Raw genomic sequence first — 24,741 nt, forward strand, 5'->3', positions numbered from 1 at the left:
TTACCTAAGGTAGGTAGGAAAGGTAGGTAGCCAATGGAAACCAAGGCCAACGGAACAGGTTCTACAATTATGTATCTTTTCTAGGTCATTGCCAGCCTTGCGTCGTTCGCGCATAGATACACATACATCTACGCATGCTGCTGTTTTGATGTCGATCCCGAGTCTTGCAGTAGTTACGAGCTGTCGCCGTTGAATCTGAGTAGTTGCTTTAATACCCCAACTCACCAGCGTCCAACTCAAAGCACATGGTCGTGTTTCTCACCCAGCCCGTTTCGAATACTACCCTGAGTAAAGACAAAGACCAAACTGGGAACAAATGTATAAATACACACATCCATGATCATTACAGTGGGGGGAGACGGTCCCCAAAGGCCTCCAGGTACAATGGAACGGCAGGTGGAGCCGGATCAGATTACCTGTGTCCCGTCTGCTGCTGCGAGAGATGCTGAGGCGCTAAACTCTTTTCTCCCGCCAGAGCGCCTCGCCTCGCCTCCCAGCGAATGGACTACAGCAAAGCTCATCTTCCACTGTTCACTGGGTGGTGGCTACCTACTGGCTGCAGCTGCACCTGCATCTGTACGAATACCCGCGCCTCTTCACTAGCCCAGCTGTCCCGTCGCCCGTGCGCAAGGAGATGGGGGCCCGGGGCGGACCACAATGACAATGAGCAGGGAGTGGCCGGGGAATGTCCTTGGATTCTTGGAGCATACGGTGGGCCGAGGGCGGGCGCATCGTCCTCTGGTCCAGAGGGCGGCCTGGTCTGCCACCCGCACTCTCAGGTGTGGTGGGAGACTGCACCGATCAGTGAGGTGACGAGTGTGCAGGCTGCAAGCTGGCTTGGCTTGGCCGGTAGGGACCTTAGGTACGTATTGTGGCACTGGCACCGACACCAGCCAGCGGCAGCGGTAGCGGCACTAGTCCACGTCTTCCTGCATTTGTCTTGGTCTTCCATGTGTCTTGCCTTCCCCAATCGCCAACCCTCCACTCAACGAGGCGGGCACGAGGCAGAGACCCTTCCTTGAATTTCGACGAGACGGAATCGACATCTTTCTGCTGCCTCCAGGTATTCTGGCCTTGCCTGTCTACATCGTCACGTATTCCAATAATACCCATCTACCTCACCTCACCTTACTTGGCTTGTTTAGACGCCGGCGCAATACCCCGCCACGCCCTGCTGAATACATCGACGACTCTTACCTTCGAACCGCTTTCCTTCTTTGCGCCGCCACATTCCATCCTCCACGTCTCCAACCATCGCCCTCCCCCAGCATGGCCTCTGTCGAGCCTTGCGACGAGGCCACCATCGTCGCCCCTCAGCGCAAACCTCTTGCTTTCCTCGAGCTGCCTCTAGAAACCCAGAAGGACATCTTTAGCCACGTACGAACCCGCCTCTCCAAATCTTCTCGGCGCTATGCGACAACAATGTGCTGACCATCCTTCGTAGTGCTGCCAAAGCGACCTCATTTGTCTCGCCCTTGTCTCCAAGCACTTTCGCGAACTTGCTGCCGCGCAGCTCTATCGAAACTTCCACATAGTCTTCCCCGACGAAGATGACCCGTCCTTTGACTCCCCCATCGATAGTCTCGCCGGTGGACTCGAGACCTTCGTGTCAAGCGACTATGACTACGCTCAACATCTGAGAGACATATCCCTGGATACTCTGAGTGCTGGGGACAAGGCCGAGGCTGCCTACAAGCCCTACTTGTACAGCGCAAGTTGCGGCAAGTTTATGAATACTTTGCTGCAAATGACCCTCCAGCACGCCAAGTCTCTCGAGACGTTCAGGTCAGTCTTGTACGTGCTGCATTGACGGTCAACGCTGACTTTGTGCAACACAGGTGGAACATTCGAGTCGAACTCAGCCGGCCCGTCTACAGGACATTACACCAGATCGCGCCCCTCAAGAACCTCCACATTCGCATGCAAGCCGGCCCTTCGCTGTTCGAGATACCTCCTCCGCTCCCGTACACCTCGAGCTTGCCGCCTACCACCAATCAAGGACACTGGGATCCTCTCCCGCCCGCTTTCTCTGCCATTCCTCCTCCGTTTCTAACCATGCCGTTGTCCGTCCCTCCTCCGTACAATCCTGTGCTTGGTCCTCCACCTCCCTTGCCACCTGCTCTTAGGCCTGCACCTAGGAACAAGAAGAGGACTTCCGCCGCGAATGAACCTGCGACTCTATCCGGCTTCCGAAAGCTAAACACCCTCGCCGTGCTTGATGTCGACAACTTGGACGTAGTTACTGAGATCAAGTCATGCGTTCGTAACTCAGCCTCAACGCTTACCAAGTTGAAACTGTCATTCTCCACATGTCTTGCTGCGCAGTCTCGCAAGCCGCCCCCTGATGCAGACCCTGACGACTCCGACCAAGACGATGAATTTCAAGTGGTGCCCATGCCTTCAGCGCCTGGGTGGGACGAAGCAAGTGGACCCGCGAAGGCGTTTCGCGCCCAGGAGGAGCGCAAAAGCCAAGAGTCGGTACTTGGAAGGATCTTCGACGTTGAGCCTTTTTTGAACAAAAAGCCCCAGCAACGCAAGAGTCTAAAGGGTAAAGAGAAGGTTGCGTCAGCGGACGCTGTGATGGCCAAATCTGGGACAGCCGGTGAAGCGTACATGAGCCGCTTGCGGGAAGTTTCCTCGAAGTTGATGGCCATGAATCTCCACGCCGACGACGAATCCAAGCAAGAGGTGTTGGAAATCATTGAGAAAGCAAGCAGGAAGTATCTTGAGGAGGTCGAGATCGCAAAAACAGCCGAAGAGGCGCCAAAGACAAACCAGGCATCATCGGGCGAGAGTTCCTCTACTGCCCCAGGCGCTGCTTCCACAGATACAACGCAAATCACACCTGCTGAAAGCTCTGACGCTACTGCTACTGCCACTGCCGGTGCTGTCGCGGCCGATGTAGCTGATGATAGTTCGAGGCCGAAGGCGAAGGCGAAATCGGGCACGGATGCGAACCCCGAGGATATTAACGTTGAGGAGCCGATCGCGACCGAAGAGGTCGAGGAGCCTTCAGCAGAATCCAAGAACGATCAAGTCAAGGATGCTTCTCCAGCTGTCGCGGAGGCAGTGTTGAAGCAGACCGAATCAAAACCCGAGACTAGCGAATCACTAGCCAAACTTCGAGCAATTTCAACGTTGGCAAAGCAAAGAGCAAACTTCGAAACGCTAGTCGCCCGCCTGCAGCACCTCATTAGCGAAGCCACTCTCCTGTCAGAGAAACTCGACAGCTTGAGAAACGGAGCATATGGTTATGACCGGGAGTACATCCGTGCTTCCGAGAAGCAGCTGCATTCCTTCTATCGGGATATTGAGAATGTGAGAGTCGAACTGAATGCCACCGAGGCTGAGATTCGCGATGTGGAAAAGCAGGTTCATGGTATAGCTACGACAGCCCACGGTGAAGATGAGCGCATCAGCGACTATATCCGGTCAACCAGAGGACTGGCCCTTCGGTCTTTCAGTGTCCACTTGATCCCGGTCAAGGCATCAGTTCTCAAAGCAGCCATTGACGTGCGTGTGCTCAAAAGGCTCACATTGCTCAATGTTGGCAACCAAAATCCTATTTGGACTATGCTGGCTAAGGAGAACAAAATCCAAGGACTCCCGTTGCGCAAGATTTTCACAGATAATGTTTCAAGTACATTTCTCACCTTTGCTGCACAACTAGAGGAAATCACAGAGCTATTCATGTTGGAGAGATCGGTCAAGTACAAACCAGAGAGCTTTGCGCCCAAGACAAATGTCATTATGGACCAAATCCGGAGGCTCGTACTGAAGAAGCACATGCCGACTCTGACGAAGCTGATGATCAAGAACGACTCAGGATCAAGCTGGGATGTGGATGAGAGAGCAATGCTGCTGATTTGCAATCGCGGAAGAAAACTCGAGGAGCTGGCGGCGGCTGTTGGAATCCGCGCCATCGTAAGTATCCCCTGTCATCCTCTCACAGACAGGCTGAGGCGTGAGCTAACTTTCAAAAGCATACATTCATGCAGCACATTTCAGGACTGGTCAATCTGCGAGCACTGAATGTCACTCAGTTCAGGAATGATGATACGTGCGTCTGGGTTATGCGCGAGACCCGTAGATTCATCGTCGACAACCTGTGTCACTACCCGCACCTCAAGCTGGAGTGGATTTCCATCGATGACGACAGGGTCGAGCGCATTATCCGTCCTCCTCCCCAAACCCCCGCTGCGAAGAAGGAAGAGAAGAAAAATAAGAAGGGCAAGGCCAAAGCCAGTGCCGTCACAGGAGGATTTGGCGGACTCGGCACTGAGCAATTCCCACCCCTGCCAATGCCGGGCTGGGACACAGACAGCGACAGCGATGACGAGGATACCGACATCGTTGCCAACACGAAACTTGAGACTGTCGAGGGAGTGCATTTTTATGACGTTTGGGACGTGCGTATTTTCAAGAAGGAAGTCATGGCCGGACGGCTATAGACAAGCGACAAATGGAGTTGGATGAAGTCATGGATGGGTATATTTCGGTTAGGAGCAGCTGGGCAATATCCACCGGGGCAAAGTTATTCGGACACGGCGTCAATGATATGGGAGGGGATTCATCGGTGAACGTCGGATAGCCAATGCCTCATCACGGCAACGAATTTATCGAACAGCATTTTCTTCGCAGGCTTTTGGCTGCTCTAATATGTGGGAGGGTTTCAAGTCCATCCCTGTTGGTGATCCTTTTCCTTCCTTCCACTTGGTTGGCCCCTCGTCCGGTCCAGCACTAGGGAGATTATCTAGAGGCTGCGATGAATTTCTAATACCAACAGCTGGGGAGACTTAGTGATATTTGAAGTGAGCGTTCTCAACACCGACAGGGCCAGTGGTCAGGTCTACAGCGGTGTTAGCGCCTTGGTCATCACAATAACCCTACTTGCTGGAGCTTAAAGTTCGAATCGAATCTTTTGCTTTTGCTTGCCCTCTTGGTGTTGTTCTTTTGCATTTCTACCATCCCGGATCGTTAAGGCCTTTCTAATTAGCCATCTCAGCACTTCACCCCAACAGGACGCAGCCTACCTAAGCCTACCCCTGAACACCCAGAGAGGGCCATGTCTATCGGTCAAGTTTGAATGGGAATGGGTATCAGTCTATTTTTCTCACAGTAGATTGTTTAAAGCGCCAGGAAAATCTCTATGCAGTCTTCTGGTCCATCAGCCTCATGACCTCGTCCTCCTCATCCCCCTCGCCGGCCCTGCGCCTGGCTTCCCTCTCGATCACACTCCTCGTGATCATGCCAGCACTCAGCAAACCGGTCTCCTTCACACTCCTCACCCAGCCTTCCAGACTCCGGAAGCCAACGACAAGGAATCCGAGCTCCTCCCGCTCGACATCGAACACCTCCCACCACGCCACCTCGGGCATCTTGGCCCCGACGTCCCGCGCAGCGATGTACACCGCCGCCGTCGCGAGGGCGTTGGGCTGGTGCGTGAGGTACAGCATCTGCGGGCTCAGTAGCGCCGTGTTCAGGTGCGCAATCACGCGCCCCGCGACCTCGGCCTTGGGCTTGCCGAGGAAGTCCAGCGCCTGGAGGTACGTCACGGCGAGCGAGTGCGGCAGCGAGACCGCCGTATCGAAGCCCAGTGCCCACAGCAGCCGCGCCTCGGCGGCCAGCATCCGCGTCTGGAAGGCGGCGTACTCCCCGTCTGTCTGGTAATACGTCGTCGGGTCCGGGCGGTTGGTCTTGAGATCTGGGGGTTGTTCGCTGCGGAAAAGGGGTGATGCGGAGGATAGCAGGTAGGCGTAGACGTTGGATAGGTCGCGCGTCGAGCGTGGGAGGGGTCCTATTTTGGAGACGAGGTAGATTGCTGCGGCGGAGATGTCCTGGCGAAGGCAGTGCGTTAGCGTCTCTGCGACGAGAAGTAGCAAAGCCAGTGTGGTGAATGCCTTACGCTGAATTCTTGCGCCATTGGCGACTCGACGAGCCAGTACCGCGCAAGGAGGACATTGGCTTGCGCGGTGGTCGACTGCGGGAGGTCCAGCAGGACGCCGGCCGCCTGTGTCAAAATCTGCGTCGCGTAGAAGATGACATCCTGCAGGTCGGCCGGCAGAGAGCTGAAGGTGTTGCGCTTGTAGAGCTGCTCGGCGGTGGCCAGCGGGTTGGTCATGTGCGCCATTGTGTGTGGATGTGCGCTCGCAGTCGTCGTTCTCTTCGGCGCGTCAATCGGCTCGTTCCCTCCCCCTCTTCCTGTTCGCACCACGAATTGTCCTGCGCGCAAGGCTGATAAAGTTGGTCGTGTTCGTCGTGCCACGCAAAGTCCCTATTGGTCGGAGCTGAAGCTGTCAGAATAAGTTAGGCGCGACGGCGACACGGCGTGTGTGTCGTCACTTTCCAGGCCTTCTTGAGCGGGCCCGAGCTTTGGTTCAGCGATCGCTAGGCCCCACTTATCAATGACAGGTCCTACGGAGGTCGGCGCTGCACCACCTGCACCTGCTGGGTACGGTACTGCGCAGCCTAATCGTAGGGTCAGGTACCTGAGGTTCTGCTGCCCGCCGGCTTCGTAAGAGCCAATTCAAGGCAGCTGCGTGGAGAAAAGCTCCCCGGTCTGGCAACATCACACGCTCCCTCGACCCTCTCCGCCCACCCCCGAACGGATACCGTCGAGCGAAAGCTTACACACACCCATCGTCTATCCGGAATTGCTCCCAAACAGCAGTTATCTCAGTGAATCCGTGTCGCCGGCCCAGTCAATGGATGGCCTGACGTCTGGAATCCCCAACTGACGTCTACTACCGCATTCCCCGCATCGGCTTTGTCGGCCAGTCGTGATTCCGTTCCCACGCGTAACCCCGTAAACTACGCAAACGCATCCTCCCCAAAACAACCGACGACGACGACGACAAGAGGACTATCGCCCACCGACAATGGACTACAGCGCAATCTCCCACGACGACAACCCGGGCGGCGCATCGCCCTGGGGCAACTCTCCCGGCTCCTCGCCCAACCCGAATCAAACCACCTTTGGCTCCATCGCCGGGGACCTCGGTGGTGAGCAGCCCGGCTCCCCCTTCCGCTACAGCCCCAACCCCGGAAACGGCGATCAGGAAGGCTTCGGCGGCGAGTTCAGGAGACCCGACACCGCGACGAGCACCGAGTCCGCGACCGAGGTGGAAACGCAAGAGTCCAGGACCGAAGTCGACTCAGCCCGGACAAGCGGCGAGGCGGGACCCGAGACGCCTCAGAAGTCGCAAGAACAAGGAGAAGCCGCGCAGAGCGCGGCCGGTCAGGCCCGTCAGGAGCAGCAGCGCAAGCCTCAGCAGCCTCAGTACAGGCTCCAGGCCAAGATCACGGGTCTCGAGAGGACCGGAAAGAAGGACCCCATCTTGCGATTCGATGTTCACGTAGGAGATGCCCGGTAGTACATTGGTTGCGGTTGGACGAGTGACTAACCCGCGGCCGCAGACAAACCTCCCGAGATTTCGCACCACGCAGTACCGCGATGTCCGCCGATTCCACTCCGAATTCGTCAAGCTTGCCGAACATCTGATCTCAGCGAACCCCGAGTGTCTGGTACCTACCGTGCCTCCCGCGGTGACATCGGCCGGCGCAGGAACGGACGAAGACGAAGCTCGGGTGAAGGCCCTGCTTCAGCGATGGTTCAATTATGTGTGCAGCAACGAGGTTCTCATGAGGGACGACGAGATGGTGCTATTTGTCGAGAGCGACTTTGGTTACAGCCCCATGGTTAAGATGAAGCAGCCTGCGACCGGCGTCCGCAGAAAGATCCTCAAGCAGTTTGCCCCTCCACCCGATGATACCCCGGAGCTGCAAGAAGCTCGCCCAATCGTCAAGCTCTTTTACCTGGGGACCATGGATGCTGGCCACAAGGTCGATAAGCTGGTCAAGTCTCGTCGCGGTAAGTCCACGTCAACCACCTGATAACGCATCCCCTTCACCGGTCTGACATAGCGCAGGACTCGGATTGGCTGAGTCCGACTTTGGCGTCAAGCTTGGCTCCATGACCATCCAAGAGCCCCATCAGGGACTCGCCAACGCCTACCGAAAGCTCGGCAAGATCGTACAGACCGTTGGCGACTACCACGCCGCACAAGCCACTGCAGAAGCTACGACAATTGGTGACCCATTCCAGTATCACTCCCAGGACGCCTTTGTCGTCAAGGAATCCCTGACCAACCGCCAAATTCTCATCCGCGAGTTCCTCCAAGCACAGGAGCAAACACGCAGCAAGCTCAACGCCGCGGACCGACTCAAGGCGAGCTCCAACGTCAGACGCGAAAAGGTCGATGAGGCTATTACTGCACTCGATGATGCGCGCCAGAACGAGACCTACCTGTATCAAAAGACGACCCGCGTCACCCAGAACCTCGTGCAGGAGCGCCGAAAGTGGTTCGCGAGGACCGCGGCGGATCTGCGGCTCAGCATCAGGGAGTACGTCCTGCGCGAGATCGAGGCGGAACGTCGCGCGCTTGCCGTTCTGGAGAGCGTGAGACCGGATATCCGATCCATTGACGCATCCGGCGGTCTGAGCCGTCTCGGACGCGAGGCTCACCCAACCGTCCGGCGGGCCAGCCTGGCGGCCAGCCAAGGTCCCAAGGGCGACGCATGGAGCGGCGTTCCACGACGTTCAGACCAGGCCCTCAGCCGCAGCGTGTCTGGCAGTCTTATGGCTGGCGTCCCCGAGGACGGAGAGAATGACGACTGGCAGGGTGCAGGACAGAACAAGGGTGGCGCTGGCGCAGCGGCTGGCCGGGCGAATCTGGCCGGTGTGGCGGAAGAAGACGACGAGGACCGGGTGGATGCGAGAAACGCGGCGAGCCGATTGGCGACGAGCACATTCTAGTGAACTGGGCGACCTGGTATTTGCGGAGGACGGGTCACGGAAACGTGTCCGAAGGAGGGGAGGGGGCGGCAAGTCCTCGAACCCCAAACCGTCACGGCCATGGACTGAGGCTACCCTTCACACAAAACCCTCGTAATGTTGTAACCGCCTTATGTGTGCTCCCATACATATAGATTCCCAAGTATGAGCCTTGCTTTTTGTCTTCTTCATTTTTTTTCGCCCTCAGGCATTCATAATGACACCGATATGTGCGGAAGATGAAGCCCGGCAAATAGCAGTCACGGCATGTGGCGACATGGGGATGGCTTCAACTCCTGGGCGGCACGGTGTCCGTTTGCCGGGTAGTAGTGGTGTTGATCGTGTTGGTGGTGATGGTGTTGGAGGCGGCACCTCCAACCAGGCCAGGCCAGCCCATGATTGTGACGCTGGAGGGGAAAAGGTGGGCGCAATGGGACGCACAGCGCACTGCATCGCCCAAGAACGGGTGTACTTGCCTCTCTCTACGGTCTGCTTGGTGGTGCGACACACATACGTGCACATACTCTCTCGCTGCTATTTGTTTCCGGTCTCCCATGTCTTGTCTGTCTGTTGACTGCATTGCAGCGCATCCCGTCGTGCTCCCCTCCAATTCGAAGGGTACTTGCTTGATCGATTGGCGGTGAGATCAAATCCAAAGGGGGAACGGATTTGACGTGATGAATATGTTTATTGATTTGCTGTGACGAGGGGACAATATTCACATGTGTTTTGTTTTGTGGCTTGTTTTTTTAGTGTGAGGGGGAAGGAGGAGGGAGAAAACGAGAATTTTTGTTGATGAGGGCTGCGATGCGGGTGAGATGATGGCACGCAGGTATTGTTTCACTGCTTTTTGTGATTTCTTGAGGGTGTTGGGAATTTTGTCATGAAAAAAGCCATGATATGCAGCATCGACTTTTGGCATGTGGTAGCCATTTGATAACTTGATTTCTCGGGATTGGTGTGTTGTGTTTCGCGATGAGTTGGCGTGAGCATGAGGCAGCTACCTACGCAATGTGGCAGGCCGGCTTTTGAATGTGAAATGGTTTGTGGCTGGTTTGGCACCTCGCCGGAAAGTGTATATCGCCGGCTAGTAGTCTTGGGATCTCTTTTGATAACGAACCGTAAGTAAGATCCCCGGCCAACAAGATGAAGCCTATGTAAACAACATGGGCATGTGTGGGTTGGATCCCCAACATCAGAGTTTCCTCTAGGTTGAGACAGGGAGCAATGCTAGTCTGCCCAAGTAGCATCGGCATCTCAATGTCGGTTCGATGATATTGTAGGGTTTCCTCAACTTTGAAAGACATGCAGCCGAGGTTTGCAATAACAGCGAGCGAGACAACGGGAATCGACGATGACGATGAATCCTTCACCGCTTGATTTGACTTGGCCCTTGAGCAAGGCATTTGTGTGTATGCCAGCCGACAGGTGCGTTCCATGCTGAGTACATTGCCGGCTTCGGCTCTGACGCTTGCCCTGCATGTTGCCAGGTTAAAAGTATACTGTCTTCTTTTATTGCCATACTCTCGGCAGTCGAGTATGTTGGCTGGCATCTGCAATCCTTCATCTGATGTGTAGGCACGGCGCATCTTCCTTGTATGACTCAAACGTCGTGTGGAAAAGAACAATGGCAAATTGTGACGCACACCAAATGCTACTCCTATGGCTCCTCTTTGGTTGGTTGTTCGGTTACCTTGATCGTCTTTCATGCTGCTTTCTGTAGTCAACGTAACGAATAAGTCAAAGATGAAAAATTGAGCTGTCCAGACCAGTCCATCCTTCTGAATCTATGGTAGATGACCTGATCGGTTGGCCTAGGGTTCGGTGCGTATCACGGAGGCAATTCTCAAGTCGTACATCTCAGATATGGCTTCACTGACATCGACCTGGGAGAGATGTCACTCTCCTCTGTAGAGACCTGACTTGCAAGGGTCCCAGGTTGCGGTGGCTGTTGTGTGATCCGATTGCGTGAGACCAGACAGGGGCTTCTCCAAGATTGGTTGTTCTCCAACTTCTTTGAGGATGATGCTTGCGAGGTGCCGTTGAGGTCGGTTACAAGGCATTCCTTGCAGTTGCTCGATTTCCCCAAGTCCTAGCCGCATCGTAATGAACAGGCCAAAGTCTGGTCAAGTCGCAACGGAGTGACGCTCGAGAAACGGATCTTGCGCCGACACAGCTTTCGCTTCAGAGGCCTGAGCTCTCCGGATGAAGGAGTAGAACACCTCATCTAGAGAGGTGCTCGCCGGCGATGCAGCGGATAGGTCGTCTGTGCCATGATTGTAGATACGGTCTAGGTCCATCAGCGCCTTGTAGGCATGCAACAGGTGCGTGTTAAGGTGCACAAAATCTCCACTGTCGTCTTTAGTGAGGAGCTGTCAATGGTGGGAGAGGTCATCCCTGCACCAGCCATGTGCAGATGTCTCGCCATAGGGCCGGTAAAATGACAGTTGCAGATGCGGTGCATCCGCAAATGGCTCGCTATTCGTCTCAAACAGGACAGGACAGGGTTTTGCAACTTATCGTTGAGTGCCGTCCAAGGCTACCGTACAGTTCCAGTCCTCAGCGCTTGGGAACCTTCTTGATCTACCTGCGTTTTACGCATCTGGAGAATGACGGCGAAGAAGGCAACGTTTCCGACGGAGCATCGAAAGCACTGAGCCTCTGCCTCCGTTCGGAGCCTGGGCGGGAAACTTTGAAGCTGGGCGAAGCTCTCTTTGAGGTCTTTATCCGCCGAAGCACCCTGAAATGCTCGCCAAAGCTCTCCCAAGGATGGCTTGCCAGGATCCGAACCCACTGCTGCGAGGGTCAGGAGGGGCAAGCTGCAACGGCTAGGGACCTTGCGTCGTCGTCACAGTGGGGTACTGCCTGCAGTTCTGGGCACCTCGGAGGCATGAAATGGGAATAAGCCAAGTAAAACGTCCTTGAAAACAGATAGGCCCGAAGTGTATGCAATTGAAAACCTCGAAAGCTAGCTTTCAGCCAGGGTTGGACAGCGTAGCTGGAGGGCTTCGCATATTGGTGGGTGCAGCGAAGATCTCGCAGTTGTGCTTCTGTGACTGATCGACTAAGTGGGAACATCGTTCGATATTGATAACAAGGGTGGCAGCCTGGGAGAGACGGGCGAATGTCATTGAAGTACTGGAAGCATGCAATCGTTCCGCGGAAGGTAAGGTAGGGACATTGTGCGCTGCAAGTGGTTGATACGGGGCAGAATGCCTAACCATGCTGTACCACTTCCTTCGAGACGCAGTAGGTGACGACGGTATGCGTGATGGTGCAAGGGCGGGATCCCCAATTCTAGAACGCCGGTTGGCGGTTGAGAGGGCACGCAAGAAAGAGGCGAAGCCGGCGGCAAAAAAAGGATGCGCTCGATGATTGTCCCTATCAGAGGAGACAGCCCGTATGCGCATCGAGCGAGAATCTGGGCGATGCGGTCCTGGGGCTCGTCGTGATAATGTACTCTTCGTGTTTGATAGAATCGGGTCCCTAAGGCATTGAAGAATTGTTGCTCTGCTGCCGTTGAAGCCAGACGTTGGAACCGAGGATTGGGGAAAAAGAAAGTTGACCAGGCCAGGATTAGCAGGGGTTTCCTTCCCTGCACGGGATGAACACCCTCTTCGATATTGCTTATGTAATTCAACGACCTGGAAAGCATCCATCATCGTTGCAAACCTTCAATGTTGCAAGGCAGGTACGGGTAAGAACGTTGTTTCTTCAACAGTACGAAATGACAGAAGACCGGCAGGCGGATGGCTCAATAAGTTGCTGGGAGAGTTCAAACTTCATGCCTCCCCTCTTCTACGCCATCCAACGGTGCCTCGCTCAGACTGAGAAACTCCATCAGAGCGCATACAACCTGCATCATCCGGCGGCTTAGTTCGAATACCCGGTCCCTGATCCATGACGATGGCCAACGGAGGCTATCCGTAGAGGGCAACGGCATCCTCTCTGTCGATACCGCGTATTTGTGGCAACCAAGGTCGGCAACGGCGCTGTTTCACAGCTCTTCCGTCCAGCGCATACGGCCCTTATTTCCCCGTGAACCTACAACATGGACAGGCCTGTCTCTCTTCCGCCATTAGGAACCGGGCCACCTCGTCCATTGGATGCCGACCTTCGCCATCTTCACCGTCTTCTCAACTTCTTTCATCTGCTGCTCCAGCACATCCGCCGCAACAGCTTGCCATCATCTCTCGCATTTCACCCACGATTGTCCCGTCATGTCCAGACCCCTTGGCAGATCATAGGTCGCCTGCGGCTTCTACCTACCCTGTTCACACCTTCGCCATTTTCTCTCCCTCTTGAACCACGCACTTCCGTTACAGTGACTCCCCTCCTTGCTACCCCTCCCACCACCTCATGATCCCGGCTCTTCCATATTCTTTCGGGCCCTCCCTCCCGGGTACCTCACCGACCATACCTTAGCTGCCCACCTCTCCCTCAAGCCCTAGCACATGCATGCGGCCTTTGCTTCTTGAACACGCCTCGAGACAATGGCAAACGAACTTTTCTGCAATTTGCTACTTGGGCCTTCATCCAATACATCGACTAGCGACCCCAAGGGAGACGTAGCTCGTCATCGCGGGCTGCGAAAGCTTCAAACAGGGTATCGTGCATGTGGCTCGCAGAGTTGTTGGATGCCATGCATGCCGACAACTGTCACCGCACTGATGCCATCCAGACCATCCTAGGTATCAACAGCCGCTAGTCTGCTTCGCAGGCGGTCCATCCATGCCATATCTGGAGAATTTCGGAATGGTTCAGCGGGACGTCCCCATTCACCGCAAGAGACGAGAAAGTTACTTCCGTCCGACCTCCTCTTCAAGCATGTCCATCAGTCCATCACCTCCAACCATGCCCTCACGCCTGCTTGCTTGCCCAGCTTTAACAATGCTGCCCAAATGCGGCCACCTTCACGCCGTCCCGCCTCCCGTCCCCTGCCGACTCGCCTCATGTACCGTCCACACTACTGTGTGCTTCTCACACGTTGTCGTCCCCTTCATCTCTTCTCGTTGCATCCCAGGCCGATACCAGCCAAGGGCTGTCCTGGCACGGGCTGAGGCGGGCCCGTAGCCAGCTGTCTCTTGCATATGATTTCCCGAAATTACATGTACGAAGAAGCTCTTAGCTTGGCTCTGATAACTGGGCGGTGTTTGGTTGGGTGGACTTGGCTGCGCTGCTCGTCAAGACCCCGTTTCGATCTGCCCAAGGCTCAAGGTCTCTTCCGTCTCCTCCTTTACCCAGAAACCCCTGACAACTTGCTAATCACTGATTGACACCACCATGAGCATTATTCACCATCAAAGACGTCTGGAGCCGCGCTCACCAGCAAAGCTACTTAAGGGAGGGCGGTTACGGGCCAAAGTTTTCCTGCTCTCTATCGTAAACTCGCACCCTTCTTCCCGCTATCACTTTGTTTTATAAAGTGATAAAGATCTAACCCAACCCCCCCTTCGTTGCCACATGGTCTCGTCTCTTTAATTTGGTTCTCACATTTCCCATCCCACGAGCAGATCCTGCCACATCCTCCACGGCTTCCTAGTCCTGCTACCCCCAGCCACGGAGACCCCCAAAAAGTCAACCTATCAGTCCTTGAGACATCCCACGCCGGTCCCCTCTAGAATCCCAGGGCCGTGCCTCGCTATCCTCAGCATCTCCATTGACGGCGCCCCTCAGTCGGTACCTGGGCCAATCCCACTGTACTAGCCCTCCCTAATAGGCAGTTGGGCCAAGCCCCTTCACCACCCTAACCCATCAACAGACCAACATCCCACGCTTCACCCCACGCCGCAAGCGTCATCTAACTTCAACATGGCTCCAGTCGCAACAGGCGAGGCGGCACCAATGCAACTACCCGTCTACAAGTCCAAATCTTCCTCCGTCACTGCGTCTGTCTTGCATGGTCCGCGAGATCTGCGATTGGTATGTTCACTCCTTCTCTCGGTATTGTGACGTGGAGAACGCGGGCATGTTACACATGACCCCACGTTGATCACGTCGCATCCCTACGCCTGTCGTCCTCTCTCGCCCCGCCTTGAGACGTTAAATCTAACGACATGTCTAGGAGAAGAGAACCATTGAAGAGCCGGGCGCCGGCGAGCTGCAGATCTCTGTCAAGAGAACCGGCATCTGCGGCTCCGACGTCAGCTACTACAAGAAGTTCGCCAATGGAGACCTCTGCGCCTGCCACCCGCTCTCTCTCGGCCACGAGTCCTCTGGCGAGGTCGTCGCTATCGGGCCCCTCGTCACCGGCTTCAGGCTCGGCGATCGTGTTGCTCTCGAAGTTGGCGTCCCTTGTGGACAGTGCACCATCTGCCGCAAGGGTCGATACAACCTCTGCAAGAAGATGAAGTTCAGGTCCAGCGCCAAGAGTGTTCCTCACTACCAAGGCACGTTGCAAGAGAGAATCAACCACCCCGCGGCTTGGTGCCACAAGATCCCCGACCACGTGTCCTACGAGGCGGCCGCTCTCCTCGAGCCCCTTTCCGTCGCCATCCACGCCGTCAACAGAGCCACGCCTGAGCCTGGATCAACAGCTCTCGTCATCGGGGCCGGCACAGTCGGTCTCTTGACCGCAGCCATGGCCCGTCAAGCTGGCTGTGCCCAAGTCACCATTACCGATGTTGATGCCGGCCGCGTCAACTACGCCATTTCCAAGGGCTTTGCTACCCATGGCTACGTCGTCCCGACACCCGGCTCTTCTTACAACAATAACTCCGGAACCTCGACCCCCGCAGACCCCGGCGTTATGACACCCGCCAGCATCTTCTCAGTTCAAAGTGTCCAGGGCAAATTCGACGGCGCCAAGGCCTTGGCCGCCGATATCCTCGCTCTCACCAAGGTGCCCGAGGAACTGGAGATGGACGCAGAGGACGACGGCGTCGACGTCACTTTTGAGTGCACCGGCAAGGAGGTCTGCATGCACACCAGTCTCTATGCCACGAGACCCGGCGGCAAGGTCGTCATGGTGGGCATGGGCACTCCGGTGCAAACTCTCCCTCTGTCCGTCGCGCACTTGAGGGAAATCGACATCCTTGGAATCTTCCGCTACGCCAACACCTATCCCACCGGCGTCCGACTGCTTTGCGCCAAGGGCAACGGCGGCCTTCCCCGTCTCGACGACATGGTCACGCACAGGTTCAAGGGCCTTGAGAATGCCTCCAAGGCGTTTGAACTTGCCAGTAGGACGTGCGATGACGAAGGCAACCTCGTCTTGAAGGTTGTCATCGAGGCCTGAAGAGGTACATCAAGAGAAAGATGAAGCTGCTGCTTTGAGGAGTATTATTCCTCAGCTGAAGCTGCAGACTTTGCTTCAAGTTTACGGCCATGAATATGAATGATTGATACCAAGATAGACATTTCTGCTTACTTTTTTCTTTTCAAAACGACGTCTTTCGGCCAGGGCCAGATTGCGGATTCGAGGTGGAGGAGCGAGTGGAGTGGAAATAAGCGTTGGTCATAGATTTCTCAAGTGGTTCAGGCTGGATGGGACACAAAATGGAAAATAATCCTGGGTAAATGAGTATAGTAAAAATGCAGTTTATTTGAAGCATTACACACCAACACAACTTGAACCCGACAAATGTATGTCATGCAATGAGATAGAGAAATGTCAGAGCGAAACAGTCCCTCGAAAAAAAAAAGTCAATAGGGAAGCAAAAACATGAGAAGTATGGTGTTTATTCGTCGGGGCTTGGTATGGACCCCTGCGCGTATCATCATGTCTACATTACCCCCGGAACGCCTCTCAATGAATTAACCCTTCTGTCCCGCCGGAGCAAGCTTCTGTCCATCCGCTTCTTTTTCCTGCGACTTCCTCCCGGCCTACATGAAGACGTCGCCCACACCAGAAACATTGTACCCGGATGAGCCTACGGAGTAAGCTGTGGTGAAATCAGCAGCCCTGCGATCCCTATTCTTGGCTACCTCCAGAACGCCAAACTTTTTGCCAAGATCACGCATGCCGCTGATGCTCTGCATAAGGTCGTTGAGGCGCGAGACGATGGCGACGTCGTTCTCCTCGCAGAGAACCTCCTTCTCAAAGTTCTCAACGTCGGATGGGACGACGAGCTCCAGGCGGTTGACAAGAGCTTGGATCTGGCGCAGGATGGTGTGTGAGGGCGTCGTGTGTTCACCTGCTGGCTGTTTTTGCTCCACGCCCGGAAGGTATTCGGAGGGTAGGCGCTCGAGGTAAGATGTGATAAGGCGGATACGGCCCTGAAGCATCTTGACAGCGTTGGCCTTCGCCGTGAGGGAGGCAATCATCTCTTCCTCCTCAGGAGAAAGCGCACCATCAATGTCCTGGTCAGCGCTCTCGGGCACTACGACACGACGCTTGCCTCCTGATTCGACGAGCTGGACCTTGGGCTTGGATTCCTTGGGGGCCTCGATGGCGGTGGCGTTGCCGGCGCCACGGGCGACGTGGTCCATGGAGATCATCTCGGCCTCGCCCGTCTCGACAGTGTATGGAAGCTCGCGGAAGCGGAGCTTGAGCTTGTTGGAGTCGCCGTCCTCCATCTTCTTGTCCTCGCCATCGTTGGCAGCCTTCGAGGCGTCGTCGACCTCGTAGTTTGACTCCAGAATCGTCATAGGCAGCTTGCCGCCAACTGTGGTAGAGAGAGCCTCCTGTGGGTGGAAGCCAAGAATAAGGGCGGACTCGTTGAAATCGGCGAGCACTTGGTTGTGAATGGGGAGGATGGTCGGGTTCGGGCCGGTGGAGGGGAGGAGGGTGTACCAGCCAACAAGGTCGAGGCCGCGGTCTTTGTGGACAAGCTTCACTTGGAGGGAGTCAGCAGTGGCAATCTCAGAATATCAAACCAAACGTACTCTGCTCTAATCTCCGGCCGAAGCGGTCGGCATCTAGCAGGTAGCCGCCGTCGACCTCTGGCACTTGCTTAAGGTGACATTCGAAGGCATGCTCGATCGTGACCTCGCGGCCGTTCTGTTGACCCAGGAGGGCACCGACGATGGGGCCTTCTTGGGAGCGCAGCGTGTGGCGTGTGATATAGTCGGATATCGTGAGGAGAACGAGGGGGTGGAGGACTGCCTGAAGCTCCGAGGACTTCTGGCTCGACATGAGCGGGTTCTCGGTGGAAGAGGCCATGCTGGGCGGGGATCTGCCCGTCGCCGTGATGTTGTGTTGCTATTGTGGTGTCGCGACCATGCGAAGTCTGTAAATGCGGCGGTAGGTGTCGTCGATGGTTCTCGAGAGGTGATGTAAAGATTCGGTTGCCGGAATCGCTGTTTGAGTTCGAAAGGTTGCAGGTAGCTGCGTCCACGGGTGTCAATGGAAGGTGCCCCGCGATGTGGGGAGTCAAGGTAGGCAGGAGCTACCGGCCCCAACCTTGAAAGACAGTTGAGGCTGACCATGAGGCTGAGGCAAACGGTCAAGCCACCTTAGCAGTCATTGGCTGCGCATTCTGGCCAATCATGTCAGCTCTGAAAGCTATTGTGGGTCTCATGTTTCCAACCTCACACCCAGTGCTCCATTCATTGCTCAATGCTGTGCCTCTGGAGGGATGTTGCATTCCTCACATCACTCAGGACATAGACAGTGTTGGGCAACGTTATCGACTCTCGGTCGCACGTCCGTCTGCAGCCATCATCTTCCCTGAATAACTCTCTCAACTGAACCAAGTGGATTCATCTCGATGTTCCATTGCTTTCCCCCTTCCAGCTCCAGTGGCCCTTAATGTGCACAGTCAGCCCCTTCAAACTCGGGGTCTTCGGTTAGCCAAAACGACATGGGGGGTGTGTCTGGTGCTGCACAAGGATGCATTCACCACTTTCATTGCTCTCAGCATCGACATTTGCAGTTTTACAGACAATCAGAGAGCAGCAGCGGCGCTGGTAACAACAACAGCCCAAAAGGCACCTTTTATCTGAGGCGAGCTGGCAAAGTATTTCTGCACAGCTAGGGGCCCATTCACCCACCTGATGCTGCTTCCCTACCCACCGCCCAGGTGGCAATCTGCATGCTGAGGGCCACCAAAAAAAAAAAAGTGGCATCGATTCAAGGTGCTTGTCACAGTACGCAGAGCTGGTGTGAATACTCCCTTTTATTACCGGGCTAGCGTCCGGCTGTCCGCCAAAGACAAGAGTTGAAAGACAAACCGTGCAACATGCCAGCACTCTTCTCTTGGCTTCTCTCTTTGCTGTTCATGGCCTGCTAATTAATGCTAACCGTGCTGGGTCCCGTCATTCCAACATGCGTACTCAGCACACTCTGCAAGAGCTGTAGCTGTTCGGGACAGGGTTCAAATATGGATGCTTGGCCATTCTTATCAACTAAACTACCCGCATCCCTCCGTCTCATCAATGTTGCATCCGTTCCCGCACCCGCATTCTGAAGACACCAATTCTCTCATTTCTCTTCAGGATGGACGGCACATACTACCACCATCAAGGCGTGATGTTTCCTCCAATGTTTCCTCAAGTCTTTCCGCCGCCACCGCCACCACCGCCCGCCCCTGCTACTCGGCCAGTCGTGCCAGCCAAGAGGGAAGACGATGATGTCCAGTTTGTGTCTTCTAATCCGGTTAAGAAGAGGAGGCTTGACACCCATCGACCCATCATGCCACCTCCAACCATACCAACCATAACACACTCACCGCCCCCCGCGAATAATCAACCGGTTCCCGCCCCCAACCACCAGCCACCCGAGCCTCCCAAGCATGCAGCAGTCACTGCGGTACCGTCACAACCGGAGCGACGAGGCAGCACCGGCATGGTTGATCCGTCGTCAACATCACACGCGATGGACATAGACCCGACGCGAGGCTGCTCGGTCCCGATTCCGGAGAGATCACAGTATCTTGAGTCGTTCTGGACCGCGCCGTCATCTGGTCCACAGTGCTCTCCGCCGGTATCACCCAAGACGCTACCGGAGCATGTTCAACCGTCTATGCTCCGGCTCGACGAGCATCACGTTCCGGCGCCTGGGCCCACGAATGGGCTGAGTGGTGGTGGTGGAGCGGTGGTGAACAGTGCTGGCTTTCCCGGATCGGCTCACCCGACTAACAGCCCAGCCCGTATGGGCTCTCAACCGCCAACAGTGAGAGCGGAAGGTACGCCGACCCAACCAAACTCGGAAATGCAAATGCCAACTGAGACTGCAAAGGACACACGCACCGTCGATTCAATTCTGGCTGGCGCTGTTGACTTCATCCCTGAGCCCGATGCTGCTTCAATGTCAGATGCCACGAATGGACAGCAGCAGGTCACGACGGGAACCGTGACGACAACTCATAACCAACCTTGTGCCCAAGCTGACCTCAAATCAGTATCAACTGTTCCCATGTTGGATTTCCAGAGAGGCCAAAGCCCAGCAAAGACACCAAACACGACCGCAACACCACAAGTGCAGCCTCATATCCACACCCACGCTCACCATCACACTCCTCACCCTAGTCCAGTGGCATCTCTTGCCCAAATTCCAGCCCATACCCCAGCGCATGCTTCCGCCCATGGCACGACTCAAGCTGGCTCCTGCGGCGATCGTCCTGCGCCAGGAGCCAAAGGACCTTGTCGGCAATGTTTGGAGGCGAGGTTACGGCAACAAGCAGCGAGCCAGGCAGCCCAGGCAGCAAACCTGACTGCCGCAGCCGCGATGCCTTCGACCGCCAATGTCCCAGGAGCAGCGCAAACTTCCATGTCATCTTCCACAATCCAGCAACACTGGCCACACATGCTCGGCATCAACCCCTACGCCAACCCGATGGCTGGCGCCATGTACGGCCCGTTGCTGCAACAATCAATGATGGCGGGCCCGAACAGCGCTTTCGCTCTCCCGCAACAGCAATATCCTCATGGCATGCCAGCCCAGCAGTCAGCCGGGCACATGCTTCCCATGGCACCGACGTCAACGCAGCCGGTAGCTCCGACCTACTCTTCCAGCCAGAGGAATCCTTACCTCCAAACACCCAGTTCCGCAAAACCAGCCAAACCCGCCGCCCCGAAAGCGACTGACCCACCGCAGCTTACCACCAAACACATCATCGTCGACATCGCCGACACCTGTCTCAACGTATTCCCCTTCGAAGAGGTGGCGAAACGGCACAACCAGCCAGAGCAAAAAGTCAGAGATATCTTCGGAGCGGTCATCCAGGTCCCGCTACTGCGGTGCAACACCGACAAGAGGAGGGCCGGCAAGCTGGGCACGGCACGCGTCAAGGAGTTCAACCAGGCGAAGAAGGACGCGCAGGCGCAGGTCAGCTCGAACCAGTCAAAGCAGGACGCCATGGCCCAGGGTCCATACATGCCATCGGCGTGGGAGATGGCGCAGTTTATGGGGCCAAGTGACGTACGACTAGGGATGTTCAACAACCAGTTCACCGGGCCTTGGTAACGGGGATACTGTGAGTACGGAGCGTCAAGACATGGCATCAAAAGGGAGCACGGCGTTTCTGATTCTTCATTCGGCGGTTTTGTGACTTTTGTATCTATACCCAGTCCGCAATTCATTCAGCTTCTGCTACTTGATTCAAAGCCGCCAGCACCATCATTGTGTGCATATTGCCGGTTTCTCCCTCTGGTTTGGGCCACTTGACATCGCCAAGCGGCTCTTCGCGCGTCAAGCTTACAGAAAAGTTCCGGAGCCGCGATAGACGGGTGTGTGCCATCATGGCGCGGTGCAAACGCAGCATTTCCTCGCCGTTACCATCGTTCTTCGCCTGGCGATAGTCAGCCATCAGGATGGCATGTTCAGCCTCGTGCAGGGCGCGGTTGTCGCGGAGGTGCATTGGCCGATGGCACGCGGCGCAGCTGTCGTCGATGAAGGCGGGCTTCCAGAGCTCGCCTTTGCAGTCGGCCCCCTTGCCGCAGTCCCGGAGGCGAGAGCGGAGGGTGTGACCGCAGGACATTGTGGTTGCTGTTCCCTCGCACATTGTGTGTCCGTTTGCAGTGTGGAATACTTACCGGGCGGCCTTTTTTTGCCTTGTGCGTGATTGAGAGGGTTGTATACCTACAATTCTGTTTCTTCAGCATTACAAGACGGTGCCTATTTATGGATGGCTTCCTGTCTTTATTTTGTTCTCGTTCAAGATGTTTCTGGGCGGTATTAGCGACATTGTTCTCGTCTCATCGATATGTTTCGTAGTTGAAACGTCAATCTTGTAACGACCCTCTTTGTTCGGCTGAGACTCTTCCGCATTATTCGTCAACGGCCAGTGTGTTCATTGTCCTTGGAAATGTTCGAGACTTCCATTCCGCGAAGCTGGTCTCTGGACAATGCTTCCCACTGTATCTCGGTCCAGGGCTGCCTTCCGTCTGCCACGGATAGCGATTTCGGAAAAGTAAACCACGCCGTATCGATTCGTTTACAGCCGTCCGCACATCACTCTCCCGACGATCTTGACGGGAAGATAGGATACTTGACAGGATCTTGCTTATCGACGAATGGGAAGCCTTGCCGAAGGGATGTTGTCGAATTTGCCCACCAATCGGGATGTTGGAGCAGCAGAACAGAGAGCGGCTCCGGCTCGAGAGCCGCCGGGCCGCCAGGCGCACATGAAGCGGCGGAAACATATTGACCTCAGCGGCCGCAATGGTGAAATGGCATCTAAGAATAGGTTGATGAAGCTGGCCTCGACGGTTTCAGGGATGCGCGTCGCAAAATTCAAGGTGATTGTCACACCCTCCTTGAGGGCCCAATGTTGTCATTTCTCTTCCCGCAGCGGACATCCCACGTGCGGAAAGCCGTTGGACGCGAGGTGCGAGGTATGGGCTGTCTCGCCGTCTGGTAGCGAGCGAGGAATGTGGCATGGGCGAGCCGCGTGTCGGACGGCATGCATCCGGGGCGGAATGAAGTCAGAACTCACCTTTTTTGGTCTTTGCGGTTTTGAAGAGCGGGGCGTGAGTGTAAGGAGATCGGCCGTTGGTGCAGGTTGGATGATCTGATAACGGGCGATGCAGGTGTAGCGGCGATGATCTATTGAGTGGTGATATGTGAGGAGTCTGCTCGCTTGGAAGTGCCATTTTCTGCAGACCGTATTGAGATGTGACAGTGCCATTCCGATGTCATTCAAACAACATGTAACCGTTTTGGCACCCGTGAACATCCGGATACGGCTCGTGGTCGGCTGTCATTGTCGGCTCCGAGGGGACGGGAGTGAGTGTTCCTGCCGGTCATCCGCGCCGTGTCTTTCTGGAACGCGGCCGAAGTCTGGGGTAATGTTTCTTTTTCTCTGTTGGCTACGTCTCTTTTGACACGATCTCGTTCATGATACCTTACCAAGTGCTTGGTTTGGAAGTATCGGCAGTGGAGTGCTCTAAGTGCGACGTTGTTGTCCCCACGGGGTAGCAGAGTCATGGCTGTAGGGTTTAACCCGATCGACCTGAGTATGGGTCCACTCGCACTATCATTCGGGGCCAAGGTAACGTTCCCATAACATAGTCTTTCAAATAAAATGTCTCCTTAATACGCGGCACGTTCCCCCGAAGTCGTCGCGAAATCGCAACGATCCTCTTCCTCTTCTCCGACCATCAGACATTGGATTTCCCGTTCTCGACATCTCTTATCTCCTGGAGACCGCAGACAACCGACCCGGAAGGCCCGCACTTTCCCAATGGAAAAATCAACCTGAGAAAACTGATGCCTGGACCCACCCATCGCGAACCGCACCTTCCACGCCTCGGTGAGGACCTTTCATCCCAACTCGGATTCACCTTTGTTGTCTTCCCTAAGACCACCACCAACCTTGACGATTCTCTTCACCCATCACGGCCCCAGACCTCCCAAGTGAGAGCCCAGAGCTACTTATTCGAAAAAGGACAGCTTCTCCATCACCACAGGTTCAGCATTGATGCGAGCCACTTGGCTCAGTTGGTCAAAGCGGAACACTTCCCCATTCCCCTTATCCGCGTATGAGGATCACAAGTACCACCGTTCGAGTCCTCATTATCCTGTGGTCGGCAAACTCGGGTGGCGCGGGTTGTGTTACCAAGTAACACAATGAGCGTTGAATAGTTTTTTTGTTCTTTTTTCGATTTTTGTAATATGTTTTCATTGCGTGGCGGCTCTGTCGAAAAAAATGAGGCCTGCGTCGTGAGGTATCGTGATATGTTTTGTGGTTGATGTGAGAGTTGCTGCTGGGCCCCACTTTTGTGTAAGTAACCCGGAAGGCAAGAGCGCCCAGCGCTGATGTACATAGTAATGAGCCTGTTTTTTTTCGTCTTGCAAACTGGCAGTTGCATAAGTCAGTGACATGCTTCCAATTGAATATATTTCATGAGTCTTCCGCGGTGGCATTGTAATAACAGTATGCTCCCATCTTGCTTCGTGAGGTCAAAGTCGGAACGCCTCAATCAATGATCCGGTAACGCCACCGACGGGACCGTCTCATGTTGCAAAGTGTCGAAGACTAAGGTACTCTAATCATCTTGTCAACTCAAGCAAGGCAATAAATGGCGGAGTCAACAACTCTCAAACGAGAGCAACCTCACATTTGAAGTCGTCGCCGGCACACTGGACGACGGACGTCATGTTGTTACCACCACCACCACCAACAAGCCTCAATGTCACGTTCCATCGGTGAGGAAAGCGGCATGCAACACCGGGCACCGTGCGGAGCCTCAACTTCAGGGACCCTCCCTCCTTTGGCACTTTTTTCTTGCGCCCATTCCCACCGGAAACCGCGCTCGTCCCTTGCAGCGGGTGGCACCGCTCGACGGGGTAGACCCAGTTTCCCGGGATCAATGGCTGGGTGCTCGGCGAATCACGAAGACGAATTGGGACCTCAGCTCACCCGCACAGATCCCTGGTTGAAGATCGGATTGTGCGGAGAAAAACACGAACGCACCCGCAGCTTATCTCTGCTGGCTGCTGAGAAAGATTTTCCCCGCTGTGACCGTGCTGAATGGTGTGAGAAAAAAAGGGGGCCGGGTGTTTAGTGGTGGTGGTCGCGTGTTCT

General features: G+C 55.3%; 7 protein-coding genes across 7 annotated transcripts; 4 read left to right on the top strand and 3 right to left on the bottom strand.

Moving 5' to 3' along the window:
* Positions 1 to 1,269: 1,269 nt before the first annotated feature.
* COL26b_002472 (uncharacterized protein) lies at positions 1,270 to 4,451 on the top strand (the record flags this gene model as incomplete). Its single annotated transcript, XM_053175390.1, has 4 exons — positions 1,270 to 1,377; positions 1,445 to 1,785; positions 1,839 to 3,924; positions 3,999 to 4,451. The coding sequence occupies 4 exons, from the start codon at positions 1,270 to 1,272 to the stop codon at positions 4,449 to 4,451; spliced, it is 2,988 nt and encodes a 995-aa protein (XP_053040696.1).
* Positions 4,452 to 5,147: 696 nt separating this feature from the next.
* COL26b_002473 (uncharacterized protein) lies at positions 5,148 to 6,130 on the bottom strand (the record flags this gene model as incomplete). Its single annotated transcript, XM_053175391.1, has 2 exons — positions 5,148 to 5,837; positions 5,906 to 6,130. The coding sequence occupies 2 exons, from the start codon at positions 6,128 to 6,130 to the stop codon at positions 5,148 to 5,150; spliced, it is 915 nt and encodes a 304-aa protein (XP_053040697.1).
* Positions 6,131 to 6,878: 748 nt separating this feature from the next.
* COL26b_002474 (uncharacterized protein) lies at positions 6,879 to 8,815 on the top strand (the record flags this gene model as incomplete). Its single annotated transcript, XM_053175392.1, has 3 exons — positions 6,879 to 7,355; positions 7,417 to 7,870; positions 7,929 to 8,815. 3 exons carry the CDS (start codon positions 6,879 to 6,881, stop codon positions 8,813 to 8,815), a joined length of 1,818 nt encoding a protein of 605 aa, XP_053040698.1.
* A 5,829-nt stretch (positions 8,816 to 14,644) lies between these two features.
* COL26b_002475 (uncharacterized protein) lies at positions 14,645 to 16,070 on the top strand (the record flags this gene model as incomplete). The annotated part of the gene is made up of 2 exons (XM_053175393.1): positions 14,645 to 14,755; positions 14,898 to 16,070. 2 exons carry the CDS (start codon positions 14,645 to 14,647, stop codon positions 16,068 to 16,070), a joined length of 1,284 nt encoding a protein of 427 aa, XP_053040699.1.
* Positions 16,071 to 16,657: 587 nt separating this feature from the next.
* Positions 16,658 to 17,936, bottom strand: COL26b_002476 (uncharacterized protein; the record flags this gene model as incomplete). The annotated part of the gene is made up of 2 exons (XM_053175394.1): positions 16,658 to 17,610; positions 17,660 to 17,936. The coding sequence occupies 2 exons, from the start codon at positions 17,934 to 17,936 to the stop codon at positions 16,658 to 16,660; spliced, it is 1,230 nt and encodes a 409-aa protein (XP_053040700.1).
* A 2,583-nt stretch (positions 17,937 to 20,519) lies between these two features.
* Positions 20,520 to 21,179, top strand: COL26b_002477 (uncharacterized protein; the record flags this gene model as incomplete). The annotated part of the gene is made up of 1 exon (XM_053175395.1): positions 20,520 to 21,179. The coding sequence occupies one exon, from the start codon at positions 20,520 to 20,522 to the stop codon at positions 21,177 to 21,179; it is 660 nt and encodes a 219-aa protein (XP_053040701.1).
* Positions 21,180 to 21,291: 112 nt separating this feature from the next.
* COL26b_002478 (uncharacterized protein) lies at positions 21,292 to 21,693 on the bottom strand (the record flags this gene model as incomplete). The annotated part of the gene is made up of 1 exon (XM_053175396.1): positions 21,292 to 21,693. The coding sequence occupies one exon, from the start codon at positions 21,691 to 21,693 to the stop codon at positions 21,292 to 21,294; it is 402 nt and encodes a 133-aa protein (XP_053040702.1).
* Between the last annotated feature and the right edge of the window lie 3,048 nt (positions 21,694 to 24,741).

Source organism: Colletotrichum chrysophilum, assembly GCF_026319265.1.
Source record: "Colletotrichum chrysophilum strain AFK26 chromosome Unknown scaffold_12, whole genome shotgun sequence".
Classification (NCBI taxonomy): domain Eukaryota; kingdom Fungi; phylum Ascomycota; class Sordariomycetes; order Glomerellales; family Glomerellaceae; genus Colletotrichum; species Colletotrichum chrysophilum.